Source organism: Myotis daubentonii, chromosome 2 (assembly GCF_963259705.1).
Source record: "Myotis daubentonii chromosome 2, mMyoDau2.1, whole genome shotgun sequence".
Taxonomy (NCBI): Eukaryota; Metazoa; Chordata; class Mammalia; order Chiroptera; family Vespertilionidae; genus Myotis; species Myotis daubentonii.
This window is the reverse complement of record NC_081841.1, coordinates 182395963-182417122: the sequence shown is the minus strand read 5'-3', so window position 1 is coordinate 182417122 and position 21160 is coordinate 182395963. Positions and strand designations below refer to the sequence as shown.

At 47.0% G+C, this 21160-nt stretch overlaps 1 protein-coding gene across 2 annotated transcripts in view; it reads right to left on the bottom strand.

The window, feature by feature from the left end:
* Window positions 1-19841, bottom strand: part of PCCA (propionyl-CoA carboxylase subunit alpha) — a 382460-nt gene extending 362619 nt beyond the window's left edge. For both annotated transcript variants that reach the window (XM_059685039.1, XM_059685040.1), the window contains exon 1: window positions 19689-19841. In XM_059685039.1, the coding sequence (XP_059541022.1) occupies window positions 19689-19793 (105 nt within the window). In that variant the 5' untranslated portion in view covers window positions 19794-19841. The remainder of the gene's footprint in view (window positions 1-19688) is intronic.
* Between the last annotated feature and the right edge of the window lie 1319 nt (window positions 19842-21160).

Below are 21160 nucleotides of genomic sequence, written 5' to 3'. Positions count from 1 at the left end.
AATCAAATGTGAGTCTTCCAGAGACAAAACGCAATATGGGATAGAAAATTTAGGTATTTTAATTAGCTTTGGAGAGTGAGAATAAACAGTGATTTTTTTTATATATATATATATTTTATTGATTTTTTTACAGAGAGGAATAGAGAGCTAGAAACATCGATGAGAGAGAAACATCAATCAGCTGCCTCCTGCACACCCCCCACTGGGGATATGCCCGCAACCAAGGCACATGCCCCTGACCGGAATCGAACCTGGGACCCTTCAGTCCGCAGGCCGACGCTCTATCCACTGAGCCAAACCGGTCAGGCAACAGTGATGTTTTTACCCCTGGGAAGGGAACACCTGGAAAAGCAGTGTACCACCTGGGAAAGAACTGCGGGAGGAAGTGAAAGAACCTCAGTTCTCATCCTAGCTCTACAATTTGAGCAAACCACTTTTTTAACCCCTCTGCTCTTTAAGAAATGCAAGATTAGGTTACTTTTCTTTAAGGTCACTTACTAACCTAAGCCACTCTTATTCAAAAAATGAAACTTAGTACAGAGGTATCTAACATGTACAAGCTTTTGACAATTGAAGGATATGCAGTTACTCCAAACTCAACATTTGGGCCAAGAAAATGTTGATGCAGATATTACTCACTGCTCAACTACCTTGAGAATAACAAACATGCAGAGCTACTTGGTAGAAATAATGCTAATTACAGGTGATCCTTGAACAACTGGGGGCAGGGTGTAGGGATGCCCACGCCCTGTGCAGTCAAATATACATTTAACTTTTGATTCTACAGTCTGTGCTTCACATCGATGAATTCAACCAACCTCGGATGTTTTCCATCTGTAGTTGGGAATGCAAAAATACTGAACCCAAGCCCTAGCCGGTTTGGCGCAGTAGATAGAGCAGTGGCCTGTGGACCAAAGGTCCCGGGTTTAATTCTGGTCAAGGGCACCTACCTTGGTTGCAGGCTCCTCCCTGGCCCAGGCCCAGGCCCTGGGGGGGGGGGGGGGGCATGCAAGAGGCAACCAATCAATGTGTTTCTCTCACATCGATGTTTCTTTCTGTCTTTCCCTCTCTTTTCCACTCTCCCTAAAAATCAATGGAAAAATATCCTCGGGTGAGGATTTAAAAAAATTACTGACTCCAATCTGCATTTGGTTGAATCTGAGGATTTGAAACCCCCATACAAAGGGCTGACTGTGTTTATTGAAAATAATCTGCTCATAAGTGAACCCACACAGTTTGTGTTGTTCCAGGGCCAACTGTACATAGACTCTAATAAATACGCATTACACATTAAATCTCTAGGATAAAAACCTCAGGACTCTGTCTCATTAGACTCATGAAAAATGGACTAAGCTAAATTTGGCCTAACTGGAGACAGTTTCTATCCCAGAACAACCCAGAAATGTCTAAGTGGCCAAGCTCTGAAAAATGTTTGGGTTGGCTGACTCAATGTATATTATCTTTACTTTCAGGAAACTACCAATAACATAAAACATCTGTACCACAAAACTCTTAAAACTAAATCAACTCTATTATACACTACACCTGTCCAAAAATGTAGACGACGTAGCATTATACCTAAGTGCTCAAAACTGGTCTTTTGTCATCTTTTTATTAGTATTTAAAAATACTCAGTCCTGAAAATCTAAGACTATATTTTACCACCATTATCAAAAAGAAGACATATAACTGTACACATGTGAATTTGTGATAAAGTAGCTCCAAATTTTAAAAAACATGGATGCCCCTCATTAGCCAAGTAACTAGAAGTAGAAATGGTACAAGCAGACAAAACTATAACAAAACAACTACTATGGAGAAAAAAGGGTTTGGGCCTTTCCCATAGTGAGTCTGAACTGGTTTGTAGGCGGCCCCATGAAAGTTCTCTTTGTTCTTGTTTACTCTTGATGGAAATTCAAGGTTTTAAAGAACGTAAGTTATCACACAATTTTGTACAACTACAACAATTTTTTAATACATGGAACAAGTTAGCAGAAATCTGATAATTTGGACTTATACACAGAATTTTAATGTTTATTGTTTTTGTTAAGCATAGAATAAACTGGCTACAAGCCCAGTCCAAAATTCTTTTAAAAAACTTCCTAGTAACAGGAGTCCAAGGAAAAACTTTAATGAACTTCATTTATTTATAAAGACTATTTAGCTTATCATAGCCAAAAGGAAAAGGTCAGCATGTGCAAAATTACTTCCCCATAGCATAATGCATTGGTTCTCTTCTGCAAGAATAAAGATTTCCTATATTTTGACACTTAGAAAGGAAATGCCTGCTCACACATGGGAAGTCAGCATGACCTTCAAAGTCACAAGACCTGGGTCAACTCTTTGCTCCACTGCTTTATAGCTATGCAACATCGAGCAAATCATTTCTCTAGACTCCACTTATAAAACGTAGGTGATGACACCGCCCCTGCTTTTCTATGGAGTTGTTAAAAGGATCAAAGGAGACTTGATAAACTATAAAGCACTAAGAAAATGTAAGGTATTACACAAAAAATAAATCTGATTATGTAGGAAAAATGTCCTTCCTTCTTAAATTATACCAGACCATTTGGGAGTTAGCATTAAAATAAGAATACAGTAATTAAGAGCTCTTGTCTAGCCTATGACAGATTCTGACCGGGGTTTGAATGTTGGCTCTGACTTTTGTTAAATATAAAGGAAATGTCCTCATATATAAACTGGGCATAATAACGGAACTTATCTAGGATATAGGCTACTTTAAGAATTAAATGAGAAAGTGTAAACTGTCTAGCAGTTCTGCATATATTACAGTAAGCACACAATAACTGTTGCCCCAAAAAGGGGAAGGAGAATGTACAGCTTTTAGACAAACTGGATGCATGTCTTCCAGCCATTACAAACAAGGAAATGAAAATAACCTTTCTAAACTAAGACAGTACCTACTTTCACACTGTAGACATGACCTCATGTGACAGTTCAAACTGGTAAATTCAGTAGCAATTATCTTAAAGAACAATTTAAACACTAGTTCTGTACGAAACTACTGTTGTTCTTGACACACCTACAGTGGCATTCAAGTGAATACTAAAACAATTCTGTGAATTCTTTATCAGAATGCATTCTGCTTCAAAAAAGAAACTCTCCTCAAAAACGTGAACAACAGATCTTACCAAGGTAAAAGTACACATTGGTTTGTGTATCAACCTCAACATTTCCAGAAGAAGGTCATCTCTGCCAAGTTTCATGACACGGAGCTGGGAAGCTGCGTATTTCAGCATTAACAGACCTGGATTGACCTTTTAAGCCTAAAAACTTAAGGGAACTCCCTCTGAAAACACTAATGGAAGTCAGGCTTTTTCACTTAAGCACAGCTTTTTCTTTCAAACAGACATTGATTACATATTTAGTCTTCGGGACCTCACTGGCCATTCCAGTCTTCAACTGTCTGCCAAAGAACTGTTAAAAGCAAGGCTTAACACCTGATATTTGAGAGAGGGGATCCAATCTCAAGATTCTTGGGCTATGCCTCCATAGTAAGCTAAAGCACCAACTATACACAACTCCATAACTTCACCATCCACCAGACCATTCCTCCCACCCACCTACAGTGGATGTCATTGGTGCCCATCCAGAGTCTCTTTACCACTCAGCATAGGGGCCCCAACAGGTGGGTAATGAACTACTCATGGCTCACACCTACTCCCAAATCTGGCCTATATGCCTCAACCAAACAGAAGTTCTCATCAAGCCCCCACTCTCACAGCCAATGACTGATTAACACTAAATTCCAAAGGCCGACCACCCTCACCACAACATAGGGCCAATTGGGTAATAAAATCTGTGCTTCACAGCTGGCTGTCCTATGTGGCAGACACTAGGCACTTGTGGCTACAGAGCACTTGAAATGTGCCAGTCCCAAAATGAGGTGCTTCGGTGTAAAATACACATCAGATTTGAAAATTTAACACCAAATAAAGTAAAAGACCTACTGAGTTTTTAATATTTCCATGTTGAAATATTTGTAATACATTGGGTGAAATAATCATACACACACACACACACACACACATACACACTAATAAAAGACAAACATGCAAAATTGTTCGCTATGCCTTAAGCCATCCCCACCAGTCAATCAGAGTGACTATATGCAAATTAACCCAACCAAGATGGCAGCCGGCAGCCACAGAGCTGGAGCGAGCAGGAGGCTTGGTTGCCCAGTGATGGAGGAAGCCAAGCTTCCCGCCCGCCCTGGCTGGCTCTGAGCTCCTCTCAAGGCTACAAAGTTTCAATTATAGAAGGTAAATAAATCCCAGAATAAAAGAAAAAAGAAAAAAGGAGAGGCTGGGAACTTGGGTCGCCAGGGGGCTTGGCCAGCCTGAAAACGGCCCTCAGCCCCTCACTCAGACTGGCCAGGCACCCCAGTGGGGACCCTCTACCCTAAAGGGGGTGTGGCCAGCCTGTAAACAGCCATCAGCCCCTCACCCAGGGTGACCAGGCACCCCAGCGGGAACCCCACCCTGATCCGGGACACCCTTCAGGGCAAACCAGCTGGCCCCCACCCGTGCACCAGGCTTCTATCCTATATAGTAAAAGATTAATATGCAAATTGATCCTAACAGCAGAACGACTGGGAATGACTGGTCACTATGACACACACTGACCACCAGATGCTCAATGCAGGAGCTGTCCCCTGGTGGTCAGTGCGCTCCCACATGGGGGAGCTCTGCTCAGCCACAAGCCAGGCTGATGGCTGCCAGCACAGCGGGGTGGCAGGAGCCTCTCCTGCCTCCTCAGCAGCGCTAACGATGTCTGACTACAGCTTAGGTCTGCTCCCTGCTGGTAAGTGGACATCTCCTGAGGGCTGCCGGGCTGCCAGAGGGATGTCTGACTGCCAGCTTGGGTCCAACCCCCCAGGGAGCGGGCCTAAGCCAGCAGGTGGACATCCTCCAAGGGGTCCCAGACTGCAAGAGGGCATAGGCCGGGCTGAGGGACCCCCCCAAGTGCACAAATTTTTGTGCATCGGGCCTCTAGTGTGTGTGTGTGTGTGTGTGTGTGTGTGTGTGTGTGTGTAGCCTATCTAATAAAAGACAAAAAGGGGCCAAGGCCAGTTTGGCTCAGTGGATGGAGCGTCGGCCTGCGGACTGAGGGGTCCCAGGTTCGATTCCGGTCAAGGGCATGTGCCTGGGTTGCGGGCATATCCCCAGTGGGAGATGTGCAGGAGACAGCTGATCGATGTTTCTCTCTCATCGATGTTTCTGACTCTCTCTCTCCCTTCCTCTCTGTAAAAGGTCGATAAAGTATATTTAAAAAAAAAAAAAAGACAAAAAGGGTAATTAACTGTACCTCCGCTACACTTCCCATTGGCTAATCAGCAAGATATGCAAATTAACTGCCAACAAAGATGGCGGCCGACAGCCACACAGCTGAAGCGAACATGAGGCTTGCTTGCTCCAGTGATGGAGGAAGCCAAGGTTCCCCAGCTCTGAGCTCCAGAAGCAACAATGTTTCAATTATAGAAGCTAAACAAACCCCAGATACCTGCTTTCAGCCAGCCGCAGCCTCAGAGCGGGGAGCGCCAGTGACGGCAACAATGTTTCAATTATAGAAGGTAAATAAATCCCAGAATTTAAAAAAAAAAAGAAAAGGAGAGGCTGGGAGCTTCAGTCGCCCGCCAGCCTAAAAATGGCCCTCAGCCCCTCACCCAGACTGGCCAGGCATCCCAGTGGGGACCCCTACCCTGAAGGGGGTGTGACCAGCTGCAAACAGCCATCATTCCCTCATCCAGGCTGGCCAGGCACCCAAGCGGGACCCCCACCCTGATCCGGGATACCCTTCAAGGCAAGCAAGCTGGCCCCCACCCATGCACCAGGCCTCTATCCTATATAGTAAAAGGGTAATATGCAAACTGACCCTAACAGCAGAAAGACTGGGAATGACTGGTCACCATGACACACACTGACCATCAGGGGGCAGACGCTCAATGCAGGAGCTGCCCTCTGGTGGTCAGTGTGCTCTCACATGTGGGAGCTCTGCTCAGCCAAAAGCCAGGCTGATGGCTGCCAGTACAGCGCTAAGGATGTCTGACTGCAGCTTAGGTCTGCTCCCCGCTGACAAGTGGACATCCCCCGAGGGCTGCTGGGCTGCCAGAGGGATGTCTGATTGCCATCTTAGGCCTAATCCCCCAGGGAGCAGGCCTAAGCCAGCAGGTGGTCATCCCCCAAGGGGTCCCAGACTGCGAGAAGGTACAGGCCGGGCTGAGAGACCCCATCCCCGAGTGCACAAATTGTTGTGTACCGGGCCTCTAATATATATATATATATATATATATATATATATATATGCGCCTAAGCGATGTTATGACCGAACAACCGGAACAACCAGCCAGTAGCTATGACGCGTACTGCCCCAGACCTTGCTGCTGGGGCCCTAACAGCCCCAAATCTGGTCCCAGACCCAGACAGGAGGGAGGATGGAGCCCAATTCCTCGTGGAACTGGCTGTTGGTTAGCTTGCTGCTGGGGCCAACCTCCCATGGCCCCTCCCCCTGGCCGGCCCCCTTGATCACCAGCCAGGCCGAGGGACCCCACCAGTGCATGAATTCTGTTGGACACACTGAGCTAGAATAGTGCTTCTCAAACTTTACTGGTGATCAGCATCACCTGGAGGGCTTATAAAACAGATTGCTGGGGTCCACTCCCAGCTTCTAACTGGCAGGCTTGGGGTCCTGCTGGAAAATCAGCATTTCTGATTAGTTTCCAGGTAATGCTGCTACAGTTGGCAGAAGTCCTGTGCTTGGAGAACTACTGCTCCAGAGTTCCCCTGCGAATGAGACATGAGAGGGAAGCTAGTCTCCAGCTGGGCCCCTTCCTTGCTTAGCATATTTTCCCCTGCTCTATCCTGCTGTCTTCACTCTTCTCTCAAACACCACCTGCACAAAATCCCTTTTCAGGCTCTGCTTCTAGGAAACATACCCATCCCACCTCCATAGAACTATTTATATATAACTATAGCTTTCACAAAGTTCCAAATTAATAGCAATTAATGAGATGGGAAATATCACTGCCTTTTTGTAAATGAGTAACCGAGAAGGAATTTATTGGATTGATAGGACACGATCTGTTTATCCTGATGAACAAATGTTCTTAACTATAAGTCTGGGACAACCTTATAGCCTACTGCTTCCCTCTTTTCCATTACTACTATGAATCTCAAACTAGTTTTTATACCCAAAACATGTAAATTTGCACTTTCTCTTTTTTACTAAGTTTGCCAACATGGTATAATGAAGGTGTTGAAGTCAGATCTTAGTTTAAATCCTGCATTACCACTTAAATTGTGGTGTGACCTTGGGCAAGTTACTTAACCTCACTCAGCTGGAAAAATGAGAAGCACCTAATAGTGATTTGATGATTAAATGTGAACTCAGCTTCCCTTCTCCTTTGCCATTTCGAAAAGGTTCCTGGCTCCTTCTTTTCCCACATCCCTCAAATGACAAATAAGGTGAACCCACCCCTCTGTATTTTGTAAATTCAATCAAAGTATTGTAATGTAACTGTTATCTTGATCTTCCCTCCTAAGCTTCAGCCATCTAGATCTCTAAAACACTACCATATACAAAGATATTGATCAATGATTAAGAATCAATCTTTTTTGTTAATCTACACTACTAAAGGGGAAACATGGTAATTGGTGTACGACCGCTACCCTTCCCATTGGCTAATCAGCGAGATATTCAAATTAACTGTCAGCCAAGATGGTGGCCTGCAGCCAGGCAGCTTGAAACTAACATGAGGCTTGCTTGCTTCAGTGACAGAGGATTCCAACGTTCCCCGCCTGCCGCTGCAGGCCTCTGAGCTGGCAGTTTGAAACATTTTAACAAAAAAAACCCCCAGAAACCAGCTTTCAGAGAGCTGGGATCTCAGAGCTGGAGTCAGAGCTGGAGTTATACATTGTTTCGATTACCTACTTTCAGTAGTGGAGGCCTAAGAGCTGGAGCCTCAGAGCTAAAGCTGGCCCAGAATTAAAAAAAAGAAAAAAGAAAAAAAGGAGCGGTTGGGAGCTTCCGTCACCCGCCAGCCTGAAAACAGCCCTCAGCCCCTCACCCAGACTGGCCAGGCACCCCAGTGGGGACCCCCACCTGAAGGGTGTGTGACCAGCTGCAAACAGCCATCATCCCCTCACCCAGGCTGGCCAGGCACCCCAGTGGGGACCCCCACCCTGATCCAGGACACCCTTCAGGGCAAACCAGCCAGCCCCACCCATTCACCAGGCCTCTATCCTATATAGTAAAAGGGTAATATGACTCCCAGCACCGGGATCAGCAGAGCCGAGAGGCCTCCCTGCACCGGGATCAGCATGACAGGGGGCAGCGCCCAAACCCCCTGATCGCCCTGCGGCTCTGTGTATGACAGGGGGCGGGGCCACAACCTCCCTATCCGACCTGCTCTGTTTGTGACAGGGGAAGGCGCCCCAACCTCCTGATCAGCCCTGCTCTGTGCCTGATACGGGGGAGCTCCCCAACCTCTGATCACCCTGCGGCTCTGTGTGTGACAGGGTATGGTGCCCCAACCCCCCCCCCCCCACGGGCCCTGCTCTGTATGTGAGAGTGGCGGCGCCCCAACCCCCTGATTGGCCCTGCTCTATGGGTGATAGAGGGTGGCGCCACAACCCCCACCCCTCCCACGGGCCCTGCTCTGTGTGTGACAGGGTGTGGTGCCCCAACCACCCCCCCCCCCCACGGGCCCTGCTCTGTGTGTGATGGGGTAGAGCCATAACCTCCACATCGGCCCTGCCCTGAGTGTGAGAGTGGTGGCGTCCCAACCCCCTGATCGGCCCTGCTCTGTGTGTGACAGGGGGCGGTGCCCCAACTCCCCTATCAACCCTACTCTCTGAGTGACAGGGGGGAGCTCCTCAACCCCCTGATGGGCCCTGCTCTGTGCGTGACAGGGGGGAGCTCCCCAACCCCCTGATGGGCCCTGCTCTGTGTGTGACAGGGAGTGGCGCCGCAACCTCCCCCATCGACCCTGCCTTGAGTGTGACAGGGGGCGGCGCCCCAACTCCCCAATCAGCCCTGCCCTGAGCCCGACCAGGGGCTGCACCTAGGGATTGGGCCTGCCCTCTGCCACCCGGGAGCAGGCCTAAGCCAGCAGGTCGTTATCTCCTGAGGAGTCCCAGACTGCGAGAGGGCACAGGCCAGGCTGAGGGACGCCCCCTTCCCCGCGAGTGCACAAATTTTTGTGCACTGGGCCTCTAGTTAAGATATAATGCACAAACCATAAAACTCGTTTTTTTTTAAATATACATTTCAGTGGTTTTTCATACATTCACAAGGTTGTGGAACCATCACCACTTTCTAATTGCAGAACATTTTTCATCACCCCAAAAAGAAACCCCTTAGTTGTTATCAGTCTCTCCCATCACCCTACCCCACAGCCCCTGGCAACCACTAATCTATTTTCTGTCTCTATAGATCTGTCTATTCTGGACATTTCGAATAAATGGATTCCTAAAATATGTGGCCTTTTGTCCTTCTTTTCAAGAGTCCTTGGTTCCTCTCCTTCCTTCTATCTCCCTTCCAATCCAACAGCAAATAATAGTGACTGTAGTTCCAAAATATATACCAAATCTGACCAGTCTTCACCAACTCCAGTGCTACCAGACCACCCTCGTGCAAACTGCCATCATCTCTAAACTTCTAAAATAGCCTCCGGACTGGCTCGCTGCTTCCACTCCTCAAACCTCCATCTCCCTCAACCAGAGTAGTCTTTCCAAAATGTAAATCCAATTTGTTTAGCACCCTCCAATGGATTCCATTAGGATACATTTCTACTACAAGCCCCTACATGACTGTCCCACTTACCCCATCTCCTAGCATATCCCCCCTCATTCTCTTCACTCCAACCGTACTAGTACTGGCTATATTCATCCTTTTATGCAATTACTAGTGGTCCAGTGCATGGATTTGTGCACACTGAAAGGAAATTAATTAGAAGAAATATTTTAATATCACTATTTGCCCTTTCTCTATAATAGAAGTGTCAGAGATGAAAGAAAATTAGTAAAATCTATATGAAAATCCTATATAATAAAAGCCTAATATGCCAAGTGTCCGGTCTGGTCATCCATTCAACCAATCAAAGCATAATACGCTAATGATATGCTAAGGCTACTCAACCACTCACTATAATGTGCACTGACCACCAGGGGGCAGACAGTTGACCCGTCAACCAGTTGCTATGACATGCACTGACCACCAAGGGGCAGACACTCTGACTGGTAGGTTAGCTTGCTGCTGGGGTCTGGCCAATCGAGACTGAGCTAGACAGGCCAGACACGCCCTCGAGCCCTCCCACAGTCCCTCCTCCTGCCCAGTCCTACCCCCAATTGGCCCCCAACACCCCAATCAAGGGTGGGGCTGGCTGGCCAACCACCTGCGGCCCCTCCCCCCAGCCCACCTGGCCCCTGATGGGCCCCCATCGGGGCAGGCCAGCCAGACCCCACCCATGCAGAAATTCATGCACCAGGCCTCTGGTAATATATAAATTGATTAATAAACAAACAATAACATGAACGTGATATAACAACAACAAAGACATGATATAAAAAAACAAGATATAAAAACAACAAAAACATGATATAAAAACAATATTGATGCAAACAATGACTGATAAAGTGATTAGACTTATTCTATTATCTCCCTGTATACCACATTAAGAGTGAAAACACTTTTAGAGTGCTTGACTAATTTCCCTGTGATGAAGTATTTACAACTTTAACATCACACAATCTTCGAACTCAAGAGAAAGCAACATATAATTGACCATGTCTGAAAATGGGTCCAGGTAGGAATATTCCTACTCTGCTAGAGTTTGTCCTTGTGATTTATTAATAGTCATCACAAATGCTGTCTTCGAATTAATTTAAATGGGAGGCCCGTGTCAGACAGGGACAAATATCACGCATGCGTGAGTCAACGTTTATTTTTAAATTGCCAGTGCGTGTCATATGTGCACCGGTTGGTCAGACGGTTGGACAGATGGTCGTTCACTTAGCCTTTTATATATATACATACCAAACGTAGTCCCACCTCAGAGCTTTTGCCTTGGCCTTTCCCTTGGAATGCTAGTTCCCCAGATAATCACACAGCAAGTTGGGTCAGTTTTCTGTCCATATGCTCAGAAATGTCTGTACTATTTCCTTAGGTAACCACCTCCAACACCAACAACACTCTTTATCCCATTATCCTTTTATTTTTTTTTCCTTTCAGAATATTTACCACTCTTAGAATTTATCTATTTATGTGAATATTGTCAGTCTTCACTACTCAAATATAACCACAATGAGGGCAAAAAACATTCACTGTTATATTCCCAGCACTAAACAGTATCTGGCACATAGTAGGCATAGGGATTGAATGGTGGCCCCCCCAGAATAATGTGTCCATGTCCTAAAACTTATAAATTTGACCTTTTTTTTGGGGGGGGGATAAAAAAAGGATCTTTGCAAATATATTTAAGCTAGGGATCGTGAGATAAGATCATCCTGGATCTTGTCCTGGCCCTAAATCCAAAGATGAGTGCCCTTATAAAAGAAAGAAGAGATGACACAGAGGGAAAAGGAAGAGAAGGTCATGTGAGGACAGAAACACAGATTACAGTGATATGGTCTCGAGCCAAGGAATGTCTGGTGTCAACAGAAGCTCAAAGAGGCAAAGAAGGATTCCTCACTAGAGCCTTCAGAGTGAGTGTGGCCTTGTGGACACCTTGATCTCAGACGTTTAGCCGCCACAACTGTGAAAGAATAAATTTGTGTTGTTTTAAGCTACCACATGTATTCTGTCCCATGTATTCTGTATTTCTTTTCCTGGCTAAAATTATAAGTCTGTATCTTCCAACATTTTGAAATTCACTTTTATTTTCATTTTATATTGAACCCATCATAGTTTATGGTCTCTTTTTTTTCCAAATTAAAAAAAAAAATCAATAGACATTCAAAATAAACTACTCTCTTTTTTTAAAATATATTTTATTGATTTTTTTTTTTTACAGAGAGGAAGGGAGAGGGATAGAGAGTTAGAAACATCGATCAGCTGCCTCCTGCACACCCCTCACTGGGGATGTGCCTGCAACCAAGGTACATGCCCTTGACTGGAATCGAACCCGGGACCCTTGAGTCTGCAGGCCGACGCTCTATCCACTGAGCCAAACCGGTTAGGGCGTAAATAAACTACTCTTTAAAAATCACACAATACCCTAATTTTCTCGAAAAGTATATATTTGCTTCAACTATTGGAATATCTTCAAAGTATCTTCAAAGTAAAACAATATTTCTGCATATGACATTCCTCCATGTTCATTAAAGAGCTTATTATCTTCCTTCAATCTTTATTTTTATTCCTTGACCTCTCTATACCAGGGACATAGTGAAGCAATATGTTTTAGTTTCTCCTGATAGTCTCAGTGTGTACCTTAGTGCCAGGCACTTAGTAGATGCTCCAAAAACACTTTTTGAATGGATAGAAAACTGCATATCTAGATAGATGAGTGAATGAATGAATACTATACTGCCTCTCTGAAACCATTCCTCTAAATCCTATTGTCTCTTCTACCTTCTTTCAAATACTAATTTAGAGTAATACAGTTATTTAGTCAATAAAATAGTCACCCCTTGGAATCCATGGGATATTGGTTCCAGGATTCCCTGCTGATACCAAAAACCACAAATGCTCAAGTCCCTTATATAAAACTAGTGGCCCAGTGCATGAAATTCATGCACATTAAAAGGGAATTAGAGGAAATATTTTAATATTGCTATTTGCCCTTTCTCTATAACAGAAGTATCAGAGATGAAAGAAAATTAGTAAAATGAATATGAAAATCTTCCTCCTATCAGAGTCTGGGGCACGCTGCGGAACCCAGAGTCAAGTCCCCGTCCACTCGCGTGCACCCATTGGGCGAGTTCCAGACCTGGCCGGCCCCACCCCTGTCAAGCCCTGCCAGGCGGGGGGGGCGCAGCCTCAGGTCCCCCCTCAAGCCCCGCTGGGCGTGAGGTGTAGCCTCAGGTCCTCCGGCCTGGTGCTGGGCTGGGGGTGCAGCCTCAGGTTTCCCAGCACATCCTCGGGTCCCCCGACCCAGCGCCAGGGCGGGGGACACAGCCTCAGGTCCCCCGGGGTGGGGGAGCACAGCCTGAGGTCCCCCAGCCTGGCACCAGGGCGGGGGGCACAGCCTCAGGTCCCCCGGGGTGGGGGAGCATGGCCTGAGGTCCTCCGTCAAGCCCCACCGGGTTGGGGGTGCAGCCTGAGTTCCCCGTCAAGCCCCACCAGGCAGGGGGTGCAGCCTCAGGTCCCTCACCCCGGCCTGGCGTCACGTTGCCTTAGGTCCCTGCTGATCGCTCGTTACAGCTTTTTACAGGAACCCCACCTCCACTGTGGGCGCAGCCATCTTGTGATGGCGTGACAGAGTGAGGGTCAATTTGCATATTACCTCTTTATTATATAGGACTAGAGGCCCGGTGCACAAAAATTTGTGCACTCGGGGGGGAGGGGGGGGGTCCCTCAGCCCGGCCTGTGCCCTCTCGCAGTCTGGGACCCCTCGGGAGATAACGACCTGCTGGCTTAGGCCTGCTCCCGGGTGGCAGAGGGCAGGCCCAATCCCTAGGTGCAGCCCCTGGTCGGGCTCAGAGCAGGGCTGATTGGGGAGTTGGGGTGCCGCCCCCTGTCACGCACAGAGCAGGGCCAATCAGGGGGTTGGGGCGCTGCCCCCGTCACACACAGAGCAGGGCCGATCAGGGGGTTGGGGCGCCGCCACTCTCACACTCAGGGCAGGGCCGATGGGGAGGTTATGGCTCTACCCCATCACACACAGAGCAGGGCCCGTGGAGGGGGGGGGAGCTCCCCCCTATCAGGCACAGAGCAGGGCTGCTCAGAGGGTTGGGGCCCCGCCCCCTGTCACACACAGAGCCGCAGGGCGATCAGGGGGTTTGGGCGCTGCCCCGTCACGCTGATCCCGGTGCAGGGAGGCATATTACCCTTTTAGTATATAGGGTAGAGGCCTGGTGCATGAGTGGGGCCAGCTGGTTTGCCCTGAAGGGTGTCCTGGATCAGGGTGGGGGTCCCCACTGGGGTGCCTGGCCAGTCTGGGTGAGGGGCTGAGGGCTGTTTTCAGGCTGGGAGTGACTGAAGTTCCCAACCGCTCCTTTTTTTCTTTTTTTCTTTTTTTTATTCTGGGCCAGCTTTACCTTGAGGCTTGGCTCCAGCTCTTAGGCCTCTGCGCGGCTGAAAGTAGGTTTCTGGCCTTTGCTTACAATGTTGCGAATCTGCTGGCTGAAGTCCGGAGCTATTTGTTACAATGTTTCTTAAACTGCCCGCTCAGAGGCCTGCAGCCGCAGGCAGGGAACGTTGGTTTCCTCCAACGATCCTCTGTCACTGAGGCAAGCAAGCCTCATGTTAGTTTCAAGCTGCCTGGCTGACAGTTAATTTGCATATCTCGCTGATTAGCCAATGAAAAGGGTACCGGTGGTACGCCAATTACCATGTTTCTCTTTTATTACTGTAGATGGCATAGTGTATGTATATAATTTGTATTTGCAAATAGGGTACAGCAGAGTATACCTATGCATCACTTCATTCATGTGGATTCAGCATATAATAGTGCTCAGAGGGTGGCAAATTCAAATTTTGCATTTTGAAACTTTCTGTAATTTTCCCCCCAAAATATTTTCAATCCATAGTTGGTTGATTCTGTGGGAAAATGTGTGGCAAAACCTGCAGATAGAGAAGTGCTGATTCTATTAACTTACCCACCATATTCTTCAAAGTTCACTTACTCCAACTTTTATCTCATATCACTGACCCAAAAACCAGCCACTGGTTTCCCTCTTCCTTCCCAGCAACTCAATATGATTTTGCAGTCATCTGACTCCTGGTATCAAAGATGAAATACTATGTTTCTACCAAAAAAGATTCTTCCCGAATTTCCTTTGTCATCCCTATTCTCTCATTTAGCCACTTTTTTTTTAATTGGAATAATTTAAACAACTTCTTTTCCTTCATTATCTTCATTAAATAACATCACCATCTTTTCTCCTTATTCAGAAGAGTTTTAAAAGTCACTCCTTGGGAAGGCAGAGAGCAGGAGAGGAAGAAAGGGAGCATTAACCCAGAAACTTATATGCATATATGCACAGCCCATGGACACAGACTAGTGTGGTGAAGGCCTGGAGGGGAGGGTGCCAGATGGAGGGGGACAATGGGGGGAAAAACAAAGGGGACATCTGTAACACTATCAACAATAAAGATAAATTTTTATTTTTTTATTTCTTAAAAATATTTTTTTGTATTGATTTCAGAGAGGAAGGGAGAGGAAGGGATAGATAAAAACATCAATGATGAGCCCTACCCATTTTGGCTCAGTAGACAGAATGGTGGATTGAAGGGTCCCGGGTTCGATTCCTGCCAAGGGCACATTTCTGGGTTGCGGGTTCGATCACCAGTGTGGGGCGTGCAGAAGGCAGCCAATCAATGATTCTCTCTATAAACATCAATGATGAGAAAGAATCATTGATTGGCTGCCTTCTGCACGCCCCACACTGGGGATCGAACCCGCAACCCAGGCATGTGCCCTGATGGGAATCGAACCATGCATGACTTCCTGGTTCATAGATCCATGTTCAATCACTATGCCACTCTGGCCAGGCTAAAGGTAATTTTTTTTTTTTTTTAAGTAACTCCTCTATTCTGAACCTCTTAAGAACAGAATAAAATCCAAAAGTTGATATATAAATACACAAATGTCCATAAGAATTTTATTATGCCAGAAACTAGTTTCTATAATAGTCTTAAATTTTTTCCCCAAATGATTAGCAGAAATCTATAAGCACGCTGGACAGATTTGCCTCCAGGCAATTCTAAAACATTTAGATATGCTTAAACATGACGGGGGGGGGGGGGGGGGGGATACGGAATCGTGGATTTTAAGGAAACATAAAGCCTAAGCCAGGCGTCCTCAAACTACAGCCCGTGGGCCACATGCAGCCCGCTGGCACGCCAGGTGTTTTTGCGGCCGCTGCCTGTCCTGCTTAGCAGCCAACTCGTCCAGGGCCCGCAGTGCGCATGTGTGGAATGTCTGAGGGACAGTGAACTGGCCCCCTGTTTAAAAAGTTTGAGGACCTCTGGCTAAGCAGTCAAGCTTTGAAAATTCACCATATAATAAGACCATCATTCATATGAGACAAAAGCCAGGTTTTGGAATTACACCATCCAAGGTTCAAATTCTACCTCAGCCAACTGTGTCCATGAGCAACTTACTTAACTGCCAAGTTTTGTTTCCTCTTCTGTAAAATTGGGACGTTTTGCCTAGTGTTACATGGATAAGCGGTAATATATGAAAACCATATAAGGCATATAAAAGTTCAATAAACCTTAGCAATTATCAAAACCTAACATCCTGGAGCCACTAGAAGAAAAAAAAATGTAGACAGAAGGTAACATTGGGTACTTAAACAGAATGTGTTTAAAAAGCTGATACACAAAACAAATAAAACTAAAAGGTGAACTCTACATATACCCTAGAAGCAAGCAAATTCTGCCAACTGGCCAAAAGAATGGTTAGAATTCTCTAGACTAAGTGTAGAGTTAGCAGTCTATTTTCCAACCAACCAAATGGCTTGCAGAGGTAGAGGGAGAAATGGGAGAACAAAATCTTCAGAAAGTTCTGCTTCAAATACAGATTCAGTGGAGCACATTTCAAGTTCACCTAAGAGAAACAGGGAGCGAAACTAAGTAGCAGCTCAACTACCCCTAAAGCAGGGGGTGGGAACCTTTTTTCTGCCAAGGGCCATTTGGATATTTATAACAACAGCTGCAGGCCATACAAAATTATCAACTTAACAATTAGCCTGCTCTATTTGGTCAAACATTTAATTAACTCACCCCTAATGCTTTGGCAGGGCCAGGCCAAATGATTTCAGGCAGGCCTTATAGGGCCCTCAGACGTCTCTCACCCCTGCCTTAAAGGGAGAGTGAACTTCAGAGTTCTTCCCACCTCCAGGAGGAACTCTTTACTCGAAAAAGTAACTCTCTATTCCAGTCAGTATTGTCACACATTCAGCAGCACCTACTGTGTCAAGTACTGTGCTAACAACACAGAAATAGACAAGATGCAGTCTCTGCCAACACATTGAAAGGAAGAAACAGGGTAAGAAAAATCAAATCTTAGATATTATACAGTTAATATATAACAACTATAGAGCAGTAAACACAGTAACAACTTTCCTCTCAGCCTCTCCAATCGAAAATATGGCAGTGTAATCCTTCCAACCTCCTACATGAATGGCTTCCCATTGCTATAAAATAAAGCCCAAACCTAACAGCATGGTCTACAAGGCCCAGCATGGTCTGGCTCCTCCCTACCTCTCCAGCACCAACCACTCCCTGTACCTGAGCCGCAGAGTTTTTCCCCCAGTTCTACCTTGTCATTCCCTCTGGCCACAGGATCTTTGCACATGCTGTTCTCGCACATATAACACTCATGTCTTCTATCTTTGCCTAGAAAAGCCACTTTGTCCTTCAAAATTTGTTCAACTTTTCACTTCCAAAGGAAAACACTCCCTTACCTTAGGCAGTATAGTATGATTAAGAGCACAGGTTCTGGAGTTCTAGCTCTGACACTTACTAGTGCCGTCGTTTTGAGCAAGTTGCATAACACTGTGTGCCTCAATTTCTTCATCTGTACATGGGATTATATGGCTGTTGTGAGGACTGAATAAATTAATTCAAGTAAAACATCGTAACAGTATCGAGGATATACACCTCAATACCTTGACTTGGACAAATCCCTCTGTTCTATTTTCTTATATTACCCTGACTTCTCCCCTACCATTTTATACTTGTCTCTCCCTAATGGACTAAAATTTCTAATAAAGCAGAAACTGTTGAAAGGGCGAGGGCTGCGCCCTCCATCTTACCCTGGGTCCTCCATTTTGGGGCAGAGCCATGTGCTCGGCAAGGCTTCTTCCCGGAAGCCCAAGCCTCTGCTAGCCACGCCCAGGATTTCTTTACAAGACACCAACTTGCGCCTGGCCAATCGGCAGGACCCACAGTCACCTCTCCACCCCCCTATAAAACTCCTCTTCCCATGGGGCTAGGTCTCTCTCTGCCACCTGCTGCTGTGTCAGTAAGGAGGGTAGGGGAGCCAGACCTGGGTTTGAATAAAAGACTCTTTGCTTTTGCATCGGACTCGCTGGCTCCCTGGTGGGCTCTTGGGAATCTTGACATCTGGGCATAACACTGTATTTTTTCCCCTAGGGATAGAACAAAATAGTATTCAATAAAGATTTATTGGGGGGGGGGGAGGAGGGAAGTAACTAAAAGGAAGAAGCTAAGGCCCAACGAAGTGACTTGTCTCAGTAACACCATACAGTACAAAACTTGACCTATGTGACTCCAATGCCCAGACTTTTCCACTACACTAGGCTGCCTCCTATGTATATGTAACAGTCTTGTAGCTTCTGGATGGGGCCAAGGAAGATTAAAAGATTAAAAACAAAATTACAAAACAATAAATTGTGCGCCAACACAAAGAACATTGTGTACTTTGAGATAGCATTCTGAAGTTGACACAAAGCTGACACAGGTGCAGGCTTACTTCCACTGCGGAGAACAGCTCCAACTCTCACACTGCTCCCGAGGATTTCCTCCCAGGTTGAGCAATGGGGGAGCAGGATGGCCCGGGTCATCCCCAAACTGCCTTCCCATCCTAAAGGTCAGTGACCATAAATCAAGTTATGTGTCAATTTTTAAAATAATTTTTAAAAGAAGTTTAGCAAGCAGACTGAACCAGGTGGCAGGTGGTTGTCAGGAAGACCTGCGTTTTCAAGAATTTGTTTCAAGGGACTTAATAAACCCTATTAAAGTAAGTTGGGAAGTCTGTGCTTAGAAATTATGAGACTCCATGTGGAGAAAAGTGTTGACAGCCACACACACACACACTCTCGACATCTGAGTCAAGGCTGCCACCATGAAACCCTAGGACACACAGAACAGTGGCAAAAAAAAAAAAATTGTCTTTTAGAAAAGTACAAAAGGCAGGCTGACCACTACTACATGGAAAAGAAAAACAGATTCACAGGATGCATATGCTGTATACTGTGATGTACTACAATTAAAACAGGCCTTCATCTCAGACGTAAAGGGTGGTCATCTTGACATCGTGTGACACTTTAAAAGTTGAGAGAAACCTGCAACCCTAACTCTCCTTCAACAGCAATCCCCCGTGTCCCTTCCAGCAGGAAAGAGCCACGAGAACAGGGAAACTGTAAGGACCATTAAAAACACACCCTGGAAAGCTCAAGGAAAGCCAAAACTTTAGGGCCAAAGAGGGGGTGCACAGGAAATGCAGGTACACAGGGCCAGAGATCTGTCAGCCGCCGGGAGCGAGCAGAACGCAGCCTGCCGGCTCCCCGGCCCCGCCGCCCTCCACGACCCCGGAGCGCCCGCGGCAGCAGGGCGAGGACGCCGGCTCTGCCCGCCCCCACGCGCAATCTGCAGGGGGAGGGAATCAGCACCCCGCCCGGCCGCCGCGGGATCGGGGCCGCGGGGGTCGCGGGAGCCCCCGGGGCGCTGGCCGCCGCACGGACCACCGCCGGGCGGAGCGGGGCTGGGAGCCCGGGGAAGCCCAGACCCGCGGGAGCCCCGCCGTCGCTCCTCACCTTTAGGGTCCACAGCGCGGCGCTCTGCATCAGCTGCTGCGGCGACCGCCGCGAACGCCGTCCCGCCGCGACCAGCGAGCCCAAGCTCACCCAGAGCCCCGCCATTGTCGCCCCCGCCGACCGGCGCTCGGCTGACCTCTCACCTCGCCGAAGGGGGCGGAAGAGGGGAGCGCCTACGCTTCGGCCAATCACCGGCCGGGGATCCGAGGCCCCGCCCCCGTCGCGCGGGAGGGGCGGGAGCAGCGCTGGACCAACCACGGGAGCCTGGAGCGGGACTCGGGCGGGATGCGCGCTGGGACCTGGAGGGAGGTGGGAGGGCTGGGGCGCGGCCCGCGGGCACCCGGCGTCGGTCTGTCCTCCCGACTGAACCCCGGGAGGGAGCGAGGCGGGGAAGGCCCAGGGGTTCAGTCCACTCTTCTTGGGGTGACCTCGTGCTGGACCAGCATCCACTTAGCAACCCACGTGCAGCCAGGCCACTTCATGCCCGGTCACCTCCGCCCATGGCCACCCTGCAGTCCTGAGGGTTCTAAACTGCAGACCTGTGCTCAAACTGTGTTCCTGTGTGTGCGAAAGCATAAAGGGAAAAGTACGAAACTGAGGGAAGGTTTTGGACACGTGCGGTAATGGAGAGAACGCTCTGGGTCCGGGAGTAGGGGATCTGAGCTCTCCTATCTCTGCCTCGTAAAACTTGCAAATCAGGGGAATTATCAGGGGAATTAGCCGTAACTGGTCAGTTTATGTTGCTTGCAAGCGGGCACCCTTATTAGTTCAACTGCTAAGGGCCAGACCTATGCTAGATATCTGAAATTCTGTCTCATTTAATCTTTATAAGAACCCTAATGGCAAAAAAAAAAAAGAAAGAAAGAAAGAAAATACACCCTAATGGCCCATACATTATTCCCACTCTGAGAAACTGAACTTAAAAGTCACTCATCTAGTAGATGGTGAAACTGGGATTCGAACCACTGTCTGGCTGTCTTCAAGGACTAGGCTTTTGTTTGTGTTATTATGGAAGTTTTGTAATATATACCAAAGAGAGAAAAACCATATAATTATCACCCAGGCACCCATCACACAGCTTCAATAAATCAATATTTTGTCAATCTTGTTTCATCTAGTCCCCTTTTTTGTTGTTGTTGTATTTTAAAGCAAATCTCAAACATTAAATAGGGCAGAATCAGGAGCTCTGCTCTCAACTATTTTGCTACTATTACAGAGTCACCTTGAATGAGTTACAAAGGTAGGAGGGATGACCTTGAATTTGATACAGTATGGCAAATGCCAAAGGAGATACAAACAAAATGTTTGGAGATATCAAAGCAGTGACATTTAGTGGGACTTTAAAGTGTAAGTAGGAACTTTCATGACAGGCAAAATAAAAAGAAATATCAGTTCCACAAGATTTCTCACTTTGGGATCTATGCTGTACTCATTTCCTACCCAGAAAACCTGCTTTGCTTTTCTCTTTCTTT